The 14,632-nt window shown below is 40.7% G+C and overlaps 1 protein-coding gene across 1 annotated transcript in view; it reads right to left on the reverse strand.

Annotated features, from left to right (window-relative positions):
* LOC147018382 (protein FAM13A-like) overlaps window positions 1–14,632 on the reverse strand; it is a 94,191-nt gene that overhangs the window by 36,976 nt on the left and 42,583 nt on the right. Inside the window, exon 8 of the mRNA XM_085897969.1 lies at window positions 11,877–11,995. Within this exon, the coding sequence (XP_085754095.1) occupies window positions 11,877–11,995 (119 nt within the window). The remainder of the gene's footprint in view (window positions 1–11,876; window positions 11,996–14,632) is intronic.

Genomic DNA, 14,632 nt, shown 5'->3' on the forward strand with positions numbered 1-14,632 from the left:
CAGCCCAGCCCAGCCCAGCCCTGCTCTTTTTTATGACAAAAGCTCAATTGGTAAAAATGTTATGGTCTGGACAGACACACTGAAGCTCAATGACAAATAAATAAAGAAACATGGGAACGATTAAAAAATATAGGGGCAATAACCATGGGTGCTCACCTGGTATCGGCTGGATAAGATAACCAGGGAACAACTGGTTGGCATGGATGACCCACCAATTTTTTTTAATGCCGTGAACAAATTTTAGTAAATCACAAGTGATGAAGGTTGTGGTAAAGCTTCAGAGAAGAAGGTGAAAGTATTTGTGGACAGATGGACAGACACATCATCCGATAAGCTCCCCAGAGGAACGTTCCAGGTGAGCGAAAAACTCACCCGTGCGTGAAGGGCTATTTATAGTCACTCAGACTTTGCCCTTTCACATTTTGACTCAATTTTAACTTAACTTCTCTATATTCTCATAATAGAGGTTTGTTGAAAATTTGATGAAAAAACTCAAATGGTAAAAAAAGTTACGAGACAGGCAGACGCATGCATGAACGAACGCAGAAGCAAATGCAAGACCCCATCTCCCACTGTGCGGGGGGGAAAGGCTAACAATAAATGGATAACAGAATACAAGGAGGAGGGAATGGACGGACAGATAGACAGGCCGAAGCCACATTGTACAAATACAAAACTAGAACTGCCACTTTATATAACTGCTGGCAGTGATGACCGGGTACCAAGACATTTGGCTTTGATACAACATGGGACTGATGAGTTACGGACCAAGTAACATGAAGTGTTCAATCAATTTATTACGTATGCAGTTAGCCCTTTTTCCTGGCTGGGGACATCGTCGGTATCAATTGAATTGGTGTTTAAATTTCCTGAACACGAAGCAAGAAATGTGCAGGAAATGTCACTGTGGGTCCACAGGGTAAACCGCAACTACCCCGAGTAATTATACCCCCCCCCCCCACGTCTCTGTACTATACGGGATTGATGAGTTATGCACCGAGTAACATGCTGCATTCAATCTATTTATTACGTAAGTAGTTAGCCCTTTTTCCTGAATACATAGTCGGTATCAATTGAATTGGTGTTTAAATAACCTGAACACAAAGTAACAAATGTTGATAACATGTGTACAGAGGGTAAAGTGGCATTCCCTCAAGTCTAATGAGGCCCCACATGACACGACACGGGATTTACAAGTTATGGACTGAGGAACAGGCCACGTTCCATCTACTTATGTACACAGATGACCATTTTCCCTGGAGCCATCGGTATCAATTGAATTGCTATGCCTGTACTCTCAAACACATGCACGCGCAACCAAGTGAGCCTTACGCAAATAAATATATATATATATATATATATATATATATATATATATATATATATATATATATATATATATATATATAAAAAAGTTCTGATTCAAATAATTAAATAATTCTGGCTGCCAGACCTTGTGGCCGATCGGGTTTAAATTTTAAAAGTACATTCCCCATGTCTGCTACATCATAAATATGAAGTTTCACATTGATTGATGCAGCAGTTCCAGAGTAAACATTATTTAATATTTTTCTTCAATCCAATATGGCTGCCAAACCACGTGACCTAGCAATTATTCATTACGAAAATTGTATCCACTAGTCTTGTAGAATGCGTGTGTGAAATTTGCCCTCGATCTAACCAGTTGTTCTGGAGAAGATTTTTTGAGGTTTTAGGGTAAATTAAATATGGCCACCAAACCATGTGACCTATCAATAAGAAATTAACAAACTTGAAAAAGGACGTCATGGGGAATGTGTGTAAAGTTTCGCCTCAATTTGTCCAGCCATTCTGGAGAAGATTTTTTTTTTAATTTTCAATCCAATATGGCTGATGAACCACGTGACCTACGACATCATAAATTTATATTCTGCCTCGAATGGGATGGGGATCACATTTGTTAAGTTTTGTGTTACTCGCATAAGGTGTGTTTATCTTTCTAAGATGGCCACCAAACCATGTAGCTTGTGATGTCATAGTTTTTACCCTATATACAGCAATGGCATTAGATGACAGTTGCAATGTTTCGCTTCGATCGGATAAGAGGTTCCAGAGTAAACATTATTTAATATTTTTATTCAATCCAATATGGCTGCCAAAACATGTGACCCATAAATTATTCATTAAGAAACTTGTATCCACTAGTCTTGGACAATATATGTGTGAAGTTTTCCCTCGATCTGACCAGCTGTTCTGGAGATTTTTGAAGGTTTCAGGGTAAATTTAATATGGCCACCAAACCATGTGACCTATCAATTGGAAATTAAACTTGTAAAAGCATGTCTTGGGGGACATGTGTGTGAAGTTTCACTTCAATCTGTCCAGCCGTTCTGGAGAAGATTAAATATATATATATATATATATATATATATATATATATATATATATATATATATATATATACATACATAAACACACACACACACACACACACACACATATATATATATATATATATATATATATATATATATATATATATATATATATATATATATATATATGTTAACCCCTTCCTGTAAAAAAAATTGTGACGTCATAGGTGACTTGGTTCGGCAACCATATTTTTTTTTAATGTTTTTTTTTATCTTCTTCACCAGAACTGTTGGACAGATCGAGGCAAAACTTTACACACACATTCCCTATGACGTCCTTTTTCAAGTTTGTTAATTTCTTATTGACAAGTCGCATGGTTTGGTGGCCATATTGAATTTACCCTAAAACCTTCAAACCTCTTCTCCAGAATGGCTGGTCAGATCAAGGGGAAACTTCACACAAGTGTTGCTCACGAGTAGTGAATATAAGTTTGTTAATTTCGAATTGATAGGTCAAATGGTTTGGCAGCCATGTTGGATTCAAGAAAAATATTAAATAATGTTTTCCCTGGAATCACATAACCTATCGAAGCGAAAATTTGCAACTATCATCTTCCATCATGTCTGCATAGAGAGTAAAAATGATGTCAAAAGTCACATGGTTTGGTGGCCATCTTGGATAGAAAAACGCACCTTATCCGATTAACACGAAACTTCACACACGTATTCCACTACAGGATTGGAGGCAGAATGTAAATTTATGATGTCATCGGTCACATGGTTTGTCAGCCATCTTGGATTGAAAATTAATAAATTTTAAAAATCTTCTGCACCAGAACGGCTGGACAGATCGAGGCAAAATTTCACATACACTTTCCCCAAGACATCCTTTCACAAGTTTGCTAATTTCTAATTGATAGGTCACATGGTTTGGTGGCCATATTGAATGTACCCTAAAACCTTCAAACATCCTCTCCAGAACGGCTGGTCAGATCAAGGGGAAACTTAACAAACGTATTGCACACGAGTTGTGAATATAATTTTGTTAATTTTGAATTGATAGGTCACATGGTTTGGCAGCCATGTTGGATTCAAGAATTATATTAAACTAGCGATACCCGTGCACATGCATGGGATAGCAGTACAACATAGCTGGTAGCAGACGACAGACCGTACACGGGGAATGACAAAAATACGCATTGTGCAAAATGCAAGTGGTACTATGGAACGCCAAGACTTCCCAAACATTGTCGGCATGTTCGCTAAGTGCCACAGCAATTTCATAGGGATCGTGTGACGGTGAGCCGAGTTTTTAGTGTGCAAGCTTGGTATTATAATAGAGAATAATAATGTTTTCTCTGGAACCACATAACCCATCGAAGCGAAACTTGGCTACTATAATCTACCCCCATGCCTGCATATTCGCTAAAAATTATGCGTTTGAGGGTACAGGAATAGCATTTCAATTGAAGCCGACGATGTCCCCAGGAAAGAGAGCCAACTGCATACGTAATAAATAGATTGAACACTTTGTGCTACCCAGTTCGTAACTCGTCTGTCCCACGCAGTCTCAAAGCAGGGCTGTATTTGTATCACTCTTAAATAATGTTTTCTCTGGAACCACCTATCCTATCGAAGCAAAACTTTGCAACTGTCATGGACAGAAAGTCTCACGTTGTATCAAAGGACGTCTAGGTACCCGGTCATCACTGCCAACAATTATAAAGTGGCAGTTCGTTATTTTTGGAATTCTCTTAACAAGTGTTTGCATAATATCATGATGAACATACAAAAAACAAAAGTATCGCCTTTAATAATTTTCGTTTTCTATTCGCTACTCGGCCTACCATTTTCTGCATTAAAATCTATTTAAATTTAATATTAAAATTTATATTTTATTTTAATTTTTTTTTTCCACAGATTTGCAGTACCCAATTCAAACTAAATAATTCGCAATGAGTGCAAAAAAGCAGAAGTATCTTGACGAATATATTCAATTTGGGTTTGTCCCTCCAAAAGGGTGACAGAGGTACCCCAGTGCATAATATGCTCCAAGACTGAGCAATGATGGTATGCGGCCCACACGCTTGGAACGCCACTTGAAGACAATGCATCCCTGCTCAAGCTGCCAAACCAAAGGCATTCTTTGCAACAAAAAGGCAGTCCTTGAAGCAAGCTATGGTGGACAGCAGTGAAGCATTTCGGCAACAGACTTCAAAGGTTGTTGAGGCTTCCTATGAGATCGCCATGTTGATTGCAAAGAGCAAAAAGAACCATAACATGGAGAGACTCTCATAAAACCAAGTGTACTGTGTGCAGCAGAGCTCGTTCTGGGGAAGGATTGTGCAAACAAGCTTTCCCAAATCTCTCTATCAAACGATACCTTCAATGGAAGGATCAATGAAATGTCTCAAGACATCAAAGATCAAATTCTTGACCAAGTAAGAGCTTCTCCTGTATTTGCCATCCAGCTGGACAAAACGACTGATGTTGCTCAGTGTTCTCAGCTACTGATGTATGCTCATTTCGTGTCAGGCAATAGTGTAAAAGAGGAAATGCTCTTCTGCCATCCCATGGAAAGTTATACAACAGCAACAGATATTTTTCAAGTGGTATCAAACTTCTTCCCAGGAAAATCAACTTTCGTGGGACTCGCTGGTAGGGGTGTGAACTGATGGAGCTCCGGCCATGCTTGGTTTGAAATCTGGTTTCATAACAAGAGTGAAAGAAAAAAGTCCATCTGCTTCAGGTACGCACTGCATCCTTCATTGTTAAGCCTTAGCATCCAGAACTCTACCTGCTGAAATGAGGGATGTCATGAACCTGGCGATCAAGGTAGTCAACTTCATGAAAGCTGGAGCCTTAAACAGTCGTCTCTTAAAACAGCTGTGTGTGGATATGGATTCTGAACATCAAGCCTTGCTTTTCCACACAAACGTACGATGGCTTTCGAAGGGAAACATGCTTGGACGGCTTTATGAACTACGACAAGAAGTGGCAACATTTATATATTCGCAGCAGAAAGCAGATCTCCATGACAAGTTCCAGTCTGAAGGATTTTTGCTATCTCTGCTATCTAACTGGTGGACATCTTTGAAGCGCTGAATGCCATTCATCCTCAACCTCCAAGGGAAAAACATCAACATAATCATGCACCATGACATCATTCGAGGATTCATGGCAAAACTTGACCTCTGGAAATGTCGAATTCAGGATGGAAATACAGCCAGTTTTGCCAACTTGGATTCTGCTCTCATTCACAGTTACCTTGATTCTGAGTTAAAGAAACAAATAATTACTCATTTGACTGAATTGAAAGCAGAATTCATCAGATACTTTCAGGATATAGATGAGAAGCACGAAGCCTGGAAATTCATTAGGAACCCATTTCAATGTGAAGTAGCTGATATTTCAGACGAAGTGCAAGAGGAGTTTCTTGAGTTAAAGTTCAACTCCTCGGCTGAAGAAGACTTCAAAAAAGTTGATCTTGAGACGATCTGGGTCAAGTACCTTACTGTTTACCCTTTGATCTCACATCAAGCTCTTCGGATTCCAACAACGTTTGGATCAACATATCTTTGTGAAGCTGCATTTTCCACGCCCGTTGCTGTCAAGACCAAGTGCAGAAACAAGCTGAACGTTGAAGGGGACTTGCATCGTGCTCTCTCTGGCATTCGACCACGCAATCAAGATCTGGTAGCGAAGAAGCAATATCAAGTATCTCATTAAATATGCTGTGTATATTGTTGTGGGCCAGGTATCGGCGACGAGCACGACCGCTAGATGGAGCAGTAGAGTCGGCTCTACCGAACACCCGGAATCTAGATCGTACCTTTCCGATAACTCTGAAGGTATGGATCCCTTACAAGACCATGAATCGTCAATAATTCAACCACGTGGGACAGGGTTATTTGCCAAACTTCAAAATACCTAGAGGCCCATGTGGCGAGCTACCGAGGAATTCACACCCTCGACGGAGCTCGAACGGGACGATCCATTACCGTGCTCGACCCGTGCGTAACCCAAGCGGATGGTTACCGAGGTCCCGTCGGTCCAAATGCACAACTACGGCAACAACGGCCTTTTTGAATCCCCCAACACGCACCGTGCTAAACCAATGAAGAAAACACAAAAACGAGCTGAAACATTCAACAAGATGGATAGTTATTTACAACAGTGGGAGGGAACACACAAGGAGCAGAGTTAAACCGACTAAAAGAAATGCAAGTATGTACAAGGCACTTAAACAATTCTATTTGAAGACGGGCCCACAGACACACACACAAATACCCCAGGAAGAGATGGACCTCGTGGGTCTTTCTCAGTCAAGCCGGACCGTGGTACCTGTCCGCTTCGTGCGGCCACAACGACTTTGAAACCACTGGTGGGACTCGAACCCACGACCCGAAGTTCACGACCGTCCGCAGAGCCCTAGTCAACAATCACTCACTGGCTTTGGATGCCAGATTGGAAATGTCCCACACACGATGACCGGCTGCTTGACAAACGCCACGATCTCTGTCTCACGAACGCTCCTGCCACGAGCACACCGTCTCTCTCAACGCTGGTCCAGACAACCACTCTTTTCTCTTCAGGAGTGAGGGCTTTTCTTCTCCTCAACACTCGCCTCCTGATTGGACGAGGGGTTCTCACAAGACTCGTGGCAGCCTCCTGATTGGCTGGGGCGCACGTGCAGTGCTCACCCTCCATTCATTGGCTGGAGCTTTGAGCCGAAGTGACGGAGGCTCCGCCCACGTCCTCAGCCAAAAACACGTGCGTAATGGCGATCGGGTCGAGGCAGGAACGGTGGTGTTGTTGTAGTGATTGTTGGTGGTGTAAAAATCCTAAGTATAAAAAATAACCCGTAGCACACATGTAATTCCCATTAGACAGAAGGGGATGGATTCCAACTATAAACACATACTTATTGAAATAACTAAGCTTAGGGACTGCTGTCTGTTTGTGTGCACATGGCTGCCAGATCCGTAACAATACGAGTGTTGCTTATACAGAATTCTTTGTTGAATAAAAGAAGACTAAAAACATGCATTTTTTCAGTTTTTCCTTTTAATTCAGGAGGATTTTTTTAATCATTCGGTTGAAGATGTGAGGGAGGGTGGGGGGGGGCAACACGACTCCATCCTCGAGGCGTGAAGGTACAAAAGGGGAATGCGTAACAGTGAAAAACTCAAGCTGTCACCAAGGGGTGCTCAAGATACTGAGGTGGGGGTGGGGGGAAAAAGTGGGGAGGATGTGGCTCATGGTGATTTTAATTTCCTTTGGGTGTATAGAGACGGATCTGAATTACTTAGTCAGGGGGACTATGTTGTGATATAAAGACCCATGGGATTTAAATGATTAGAACATGCCACCTACCTAGGTAGACTATTTAGATCCCAAGGAGTAAGAAAATCCATGTTGGCAAAATTGGAAGTATTACAGATGGTGGCCATCTTGGATTTCAATTTCTTTCATTACCTTGACCCTTTTGTGACTGACTTTCACAACTGCCATAGAGTTAATGTATACAAGTCTGCCAATGGTACTAACAGGGTTAACGGAACTTTTGAACATCATACAAAGCTTACTTTGGTGGTTGCTATCCTGTTTTGATGCTTAATGTGTTGTAAAGAGGCGCACTTGGATTTGCCAGTGGTACATAAATGAATGGCAGCCATTTTGTTTTTCAAAATGGTTGCCAAATTTGATATTTTATTTAAAATATGAGCTTTAGCTGTCTCAGGATTTTTTGTATGGAAAAATACGCAGTAAGGACCTAAGGTTAGACAAGAGGAATAGAGTTTGTGCTTGTACTTGCCATCAGACGATACCCCAGTTTATGTCAAAATACTTCCTTTGTAACAGGGGCTGGTCAAAAACATAGGGCGATACCCCTTGAGCCCAGCTACAGTGCCTTGGGTCCAAGGAAAGCTGCAGCTCTACCGGGATTTCATGCACTATCAGGAGTAGATGTCACAGGAAAATTTGCTGGAATAGGAAAGAATAAATTCTGGAAAGTACTGCAGGAACTTGATCCAACTGATGAGATAGTAAATGCCCTTGTACAGCTAGGAACAACAGATGAACTACCTTACACTTTGTTTGCTGCAAATGAATCATTTGTATGCAAGTTGTATCTCCCTAACACAGAGCTGTTGAATGTAGTTGATGTAAGGTGGTGGCTATTCAAGAGGAAGCAAGCTCAATCAGAAGGTTTACCTCCAACCCAAGCTGCGCAATGCTATCTTGAGAGCGCACGACCAGGCCATGATTTGGAATAATGACATCATTGCAAATCCAGACCTGACAGAACCGCTGGAATGTGGTTGGAGTTTGGTAGATGGCCGATATAAACCAGTCATGACAACCTTGCCGCCTGCTCCGCAAGCAGTAATTGATCTGGTGAAATGTTCCTGTGCAAAGATACGATGTTCAAGTAATCGCTGCAAATGCAGAAGGAATGGATTGAATTGCACAGATCTTTGTAGCTGTAGTGAGGACACAGAATCATGTGACAACTCAGAAGACACAGTTCTCTCAGATGATGAAGAGGAGGATCGTGATAGTGAAGATGAGTTATTGTAACTTCCACAAGGATTGGAGCAGGCAATAAACTCTGGCAACCAACCACACAACTAGCATGTAGTATGGACAATGCATCACTGACTCAAAAGGATGAAATATTGATGTCATATTGGCGGTCATTTTGAATTTTCATATATTCATTCCTTGACTTGATAAGTGTATGTTCAACTACTAAACTTAGCCTAAACTCATAGAACATTAATGGCCTTATAGCAACAATAGGCCTTAATACGTCCATTTTGAAATGAAAGATGGCTGCCCTCTGCAACACTAAAACTGTAAATATTGCTTTTCATGTTCTTTGGTACCTATATTATATTCAGATAGGCTGATAGGGGTGATCTTTTGTACCATGTTAAGTGCGTCACTGTCATTGAAATGATAATATATATATATATATATATATATATATATATATATATATACATATATATATATATACATACATATTCAAGAATAAGCCGTAAAGGTGGCCATTTTGAAATTCAATATTGCTGAAAATTTTGAATACAATTTCAGCTGTTCACAAGAAATGTGTATTTCACTAATTTTGAAATGAAAGATGGCTGCCCTCTGCAACACTAAAACTGTAAATATAGCTTTTCATGTTCTTTGGTACCTATATTATATTCATATAGGCTGATGGGGGTGATCTTTTGTACCATGTTAAGCGCGTCACTGAAATGATAATATATACATATATTCAAGAATAAGCCATAAAGGTGGCCATTTTGAAACTCAATATGGCTGAAAATTTTAACGGAATTTCAGCTGTTCACAAGAAATGTGTATTCACTAATTGTTTGTCTTGATAAATGTAGATTTTACAACAAAAAAACAGCTTTTTACGACATGCATATCCACATTCAGGGCAAATATAGACATAAAATGGCGGCCATTTTGAAATCCAAGATGGCTGCCCTCTGCAACACTTTCAAAATTGCCAACATGGTTTTTCATGTTCTTTGGTACCTATTTAACACATTCATATAGGTGGGATCTTCTAATCATCAAAATCCTACAGGATTGCATACTCTCCCTGACTAACTGGCAGAAGAGTGCATGCACGCAGTGCCTGGTGCTTTAACTTCTCCTTATTTCAAAAGCTCAACAGAAGCAACCAGATAACAAGCATGCAGGCTATGAAACAAATCGGAATCCTATGTGGGATTTTAACATGTTGTAAGCTACGTGGCAGCCAAACAAACCAATTACATGAGAGCCTCGCCAATGCCCACTGGAGAAACATTATGCAGTGTTGGAACTGCGCTTGTACCTACTCCTTGCATGCGTGCACGGTACCCCGCCTTACCACATAGCAGATATCACTTGAGTCAGTGGCACATGGACCATCGCACAAGTGTGTAGCACAATGTGAATGGTTACCAGCTGCACAAAGTTGATCGTCAGAGACAGCACAGACGAGTGATCGGCGAAGCTCTGCTGATGGGCTTTTAAAGTCCACACAATAATTGCCACACATATTTGACCTTATAAGTGCATGGGATGGCTCAAGACAATTACATCACACTTGGCAGGCTGTGCAAATGTTTTACTGCAGCAGTGTGGATGCCATCCAGGGCTATGATTATGACAGACAAGCACCACACCCATAATAACTCTGCTATCAAGGACAATGGCAAGCACAATGGAGATAAGTGCCCATTCTATTTTATACAATCCACACATCTTACTTCCATGCCAATCCTTAACTTTTTATGTTCAAGAAGAGGGAATGATCATCATAAAACATTACAAACTTCCTCCAACTCAGCTAAAACCCAAGGTTTATGGCTGTAACAGAAATCAAAAAAAATCTAATAAACTCCAGTGACACGTTTGAACAAACAGCACTGCAAACACTACTGCGACTTAAAAGCCAAAGAAGCATTTTTTTTAAAGCCAATACAAACGACCTCCTGTTAAGTCGCAAAAGTAGGTACACCTTGCCATGTTTGTGGATGGTTCATTGTTGAAAAGCATCCATTCGTGTTGACAAAATTGTTGGACATGCACACAATGAGCACCGTAATGCACGCAAGCATTTGGGCGCTGGCCAGCACATCCTTGCAAACCATTTAAAGGAGTTAACCGTGTGCGTTAGTGACAACATTCAAATATTCAATGGTGTAAACGTGCACCAAACTGGGTGACGTAATTGTTAAGAGCATCTCTGAGTCAGGGAGGTCGACGGTTCGAACCCTGGCCGAATCAGACCAAAGACAAAAATAGTACGTGCTGCTTCCCTGCTTGATGCTCAGTATTAAAAAGGATAGAGCATGGACAAAGAACCATAGGTTGGCAAACATTTCTCAGGCTCAATGGGCTTGATGGCCTCCTGCATTGAAGTTCCTTGTAAGGGATCTTTGAATAAATTAATGTGCAAGAAGGAGCAGGAGGGCCAATCTGTGAAAGCTAAACTACAACTCATGCAGTGTGGGTGAAATATCTCGTGTGAAATAAGCAAATCACTCTCCTGCCTCACAATCTACTCCAATAACCTGAACCTGCGATGCGATTAATATAATTGAGGGCAGATACACAATTGCTACAAAACAACATCTGCTACAGTTCCATAGATCCATGACAACATGAATAAAGCACATTTTCAGAGCTAACCAATAAAATAACTCTGGTTACAGGCACACACACAAAAGTAAATAAAATAATTAATATAATATAATATAAGATAATATAATGTGTCAAAAAGCAAACAAGCAAGCAAATTAATGTAAAGAGCTGATACTCATTTCCATGCATATGTAATAAGTTCATAACCTATCAAATATTTATCCATCAGAAACTTACCCAAAGGATGACAAGAAATCACATGAAACACTTGTTGCATCAATGCAATCCAGCTTCCCAGTCACAATAAGCATTCCAACAATCTACTCACTCCCACATTATATCCACTACTCAGTAGCTCTTTCTTACCTCGCATCACACTCTATGTCATGTGATGAGGTTTCCTCCTCTTGCCTGCCCAGGCTGGTTTCACCTTTGCACACATCTGCGGTATGCTTCTTGGTTCTTGGTTCCAGAGCACATTTAGCCTAAGATCATAAATTCAATAAATATTTTAAATTAAAATAAACACAAGCATAGCATTGTCATCAATCTAATTGAAAAAAATAGAAAAATAGCAATTTAACAAGAACAGCACTCGACAGAGCACATGCTAGGGTTAGGGTTAGCGTGCATCATGAACAAAAACACCATTGTTCACTGAACATGCTACTAATATGACCCACTGCTATTATGGCCCATATACTCGAATTATCCATGCACCCTATGTCAGTTATATTGCCATTATCCATAGCTTTTTAGATTAGGCTATTTAACCCCTTTTGCGCACATTAACGTTAAATTGCATCAATGAAGTTGAATATTAATTTATTTTTTTTCAAGCTATATTCTCCATGGCGAGTCGATCATATGTCTGAAGTTTCATGTCGATCTGTGAATCGGTTCTGGAGAAGATTTTAAAAGTTTTTATTGTCAATCCAATATGGCCACCAGACCACATGAGCAATGACGTCATAAATGTAATTCTTCACTCACATTGGGTCAAAGATAAGATATATGAAGTTTCAGATTTTTCTGATAAGGATTTCAATTCAACCAATTATGGCTGGAATACCACTTCACCGATGATGTCATCGTTATCACCCTCTACACCCCATAGGGAATTGATGACATCTGCTAAGTTTCAATTTTTGTTGTTGATCAGTTTCAGGGAAGATGTCCAATTTATTTCCCTTTAATCTAATATGGCTGCCATACCAAGTGACCTACGACATCACAGTTATCGACACAATATTCTCCATGGAGAGTCCCTCCTATGTTTATAGTTTTGCATCGATCAGCCAAGAAGTTGCAAGGAAAAAAAAATTTAAAGCAAATATAATAGAGGTGGACACAGACAAACAAACAGACAGGGGCATTACAATTGTCTCGCAACCCCTTCGGGGCGACACGAGCAAAGGGCAACTGTGCAGAAATCAGTGTTTCACAAAAAAAAGTGGAGAGAAACACCAAAATTCCTGAACATAAACAGATTACAATATTTTGCATTTGCAGATGCACAAAGTCCACATCGGCATTAACACATAATCAATCATAAAAGTTTACTAGTTTGACATATGTGGCAATGTCGGAAAATTCTGAGTGCAGGTTCATCTGACAATCACCAAACTTTATGGTATTGCAATATACTCATTTTAAGAGGGACCTAAGGTCGGCGAGATAACAGATGCACAAATGGTAACTGGTAAATGGTAACTTTTACACATCATCTTGTATCCAAAGCTCGCCACCTCTGTCTGTCAATCTGTCTGTCTTGTCTGAACTACTTTTATCTCCTTTATTTATTTGCTGACAACCCCACGCTCTGCCGTGACATCCCTCATTCTTCAGACAGGCAGGCTGTAGCTTCTTCCCTCTCTTCAGGTCTTGGAAAAAAATAATAATAATAAAAATCATAATCACAAGCTGGTCAAACACTTGGAATACGTTTTTCAATCTGAACAAATCACTCATAGTCCAAGAGCATTAGGTCAAAATAGGCCCTAACCTGGACATTTTTGGTAACAAGCTGATTTTTTCAGGATAGGTCCAGGAATATGTCTAGAATAACATACGAAAAGTTCTCATAAATCCTCCTTGAGCGTTTTCCGCAATCCAAGATGGCGTCCAAAATGGCCGCCTCTTCTGTTTTTCTCATAACTTTGCAAGCAGGTTTCCCCAAAACACACTTTAAATGTCTACATATATGTTTTGAAGTATGGGGAACTCATTAGAATACATCTTAAGAGATGCTGAAGCACGCAAGTACCAATAAGACCTCTTGAGTTCTTCCAAAAGTCCAGGCAGAAGCAGACGCCGACACCCTGATTGTCTCCACAGCACTAGCACTGGCAGAGTCAGAACATGTGCCAGTTGCTGTCGTTGGTACGGACACAGACTTACTGGTAATGCTAGTTGCTCGGGCAACCTCTTCCACAGATGTGTACATGCTATGCCGCAGTAATCCTGTCACGGTCTTCAACATTCATGAGATTCAGCATGCCATAGGGGACACAAGAAATCACTTGATGTTTCTTCATGCTGTGATGGGATGTGACACGGTCTCTGCGATCTATCGTCAGGGCAAGCGTAAAGCTTTCAACATGGTGCACAAGAAGCGGGACTACGACTTGCTGGATACCTTCACAAACAGTGGAAGCACCCATGACGAGGTGGAAAAAGCTGGGGAAGGCTTCATTCTTAAGCTTTATGGAGCCAGCAGTTTTGAATCTCTTGATGACTACCGTCACATCGCATACAAACGGGCAATCGGTCGCAGTTCCCTGAGTTCATCCTTTCAGCTAGAAAGTCTACCTCCAACTAGTGCTGCAGCAAAGCAACATTCATATCGCGCCTATCTTACCGTCCAGGAATGGATGGGTAACTCCTTATCTCCAACAGAATGGGGCTGGCGATTTCAGGACGGGACTCTTACCCCGGTAGAAACAGACATTGCTGTTGCACCCGACACTTTGCTGAACATGGTGGCATGTGGGTGTAAACCAGATGGTTGCAGAAGCATGACATGTAGCTGCAAGAAACTTGGGCTCTTTTGTACCTCAATGTGCAGTAAATGCAGTGGTCTCAATTGCAACAATACAGCACCAACTCTTATAGATGCCGAC

The sequence above is a fragment of the Eptatretus burgeri genome, chromosome 10, assembly GCF_056783735.1.
Source record: "Eptatretus burgeri isolate ZD-2024b chromosome 10, Ebu_testis_v1, whole genome shotgun sequence".
Classification (NCBI taxonomy): Eukaryota; Metazoa; Chordata; class Myxini; order Myxiniformes; family Myxinidae; genus Eptatretus; species Eptatretus burgeri.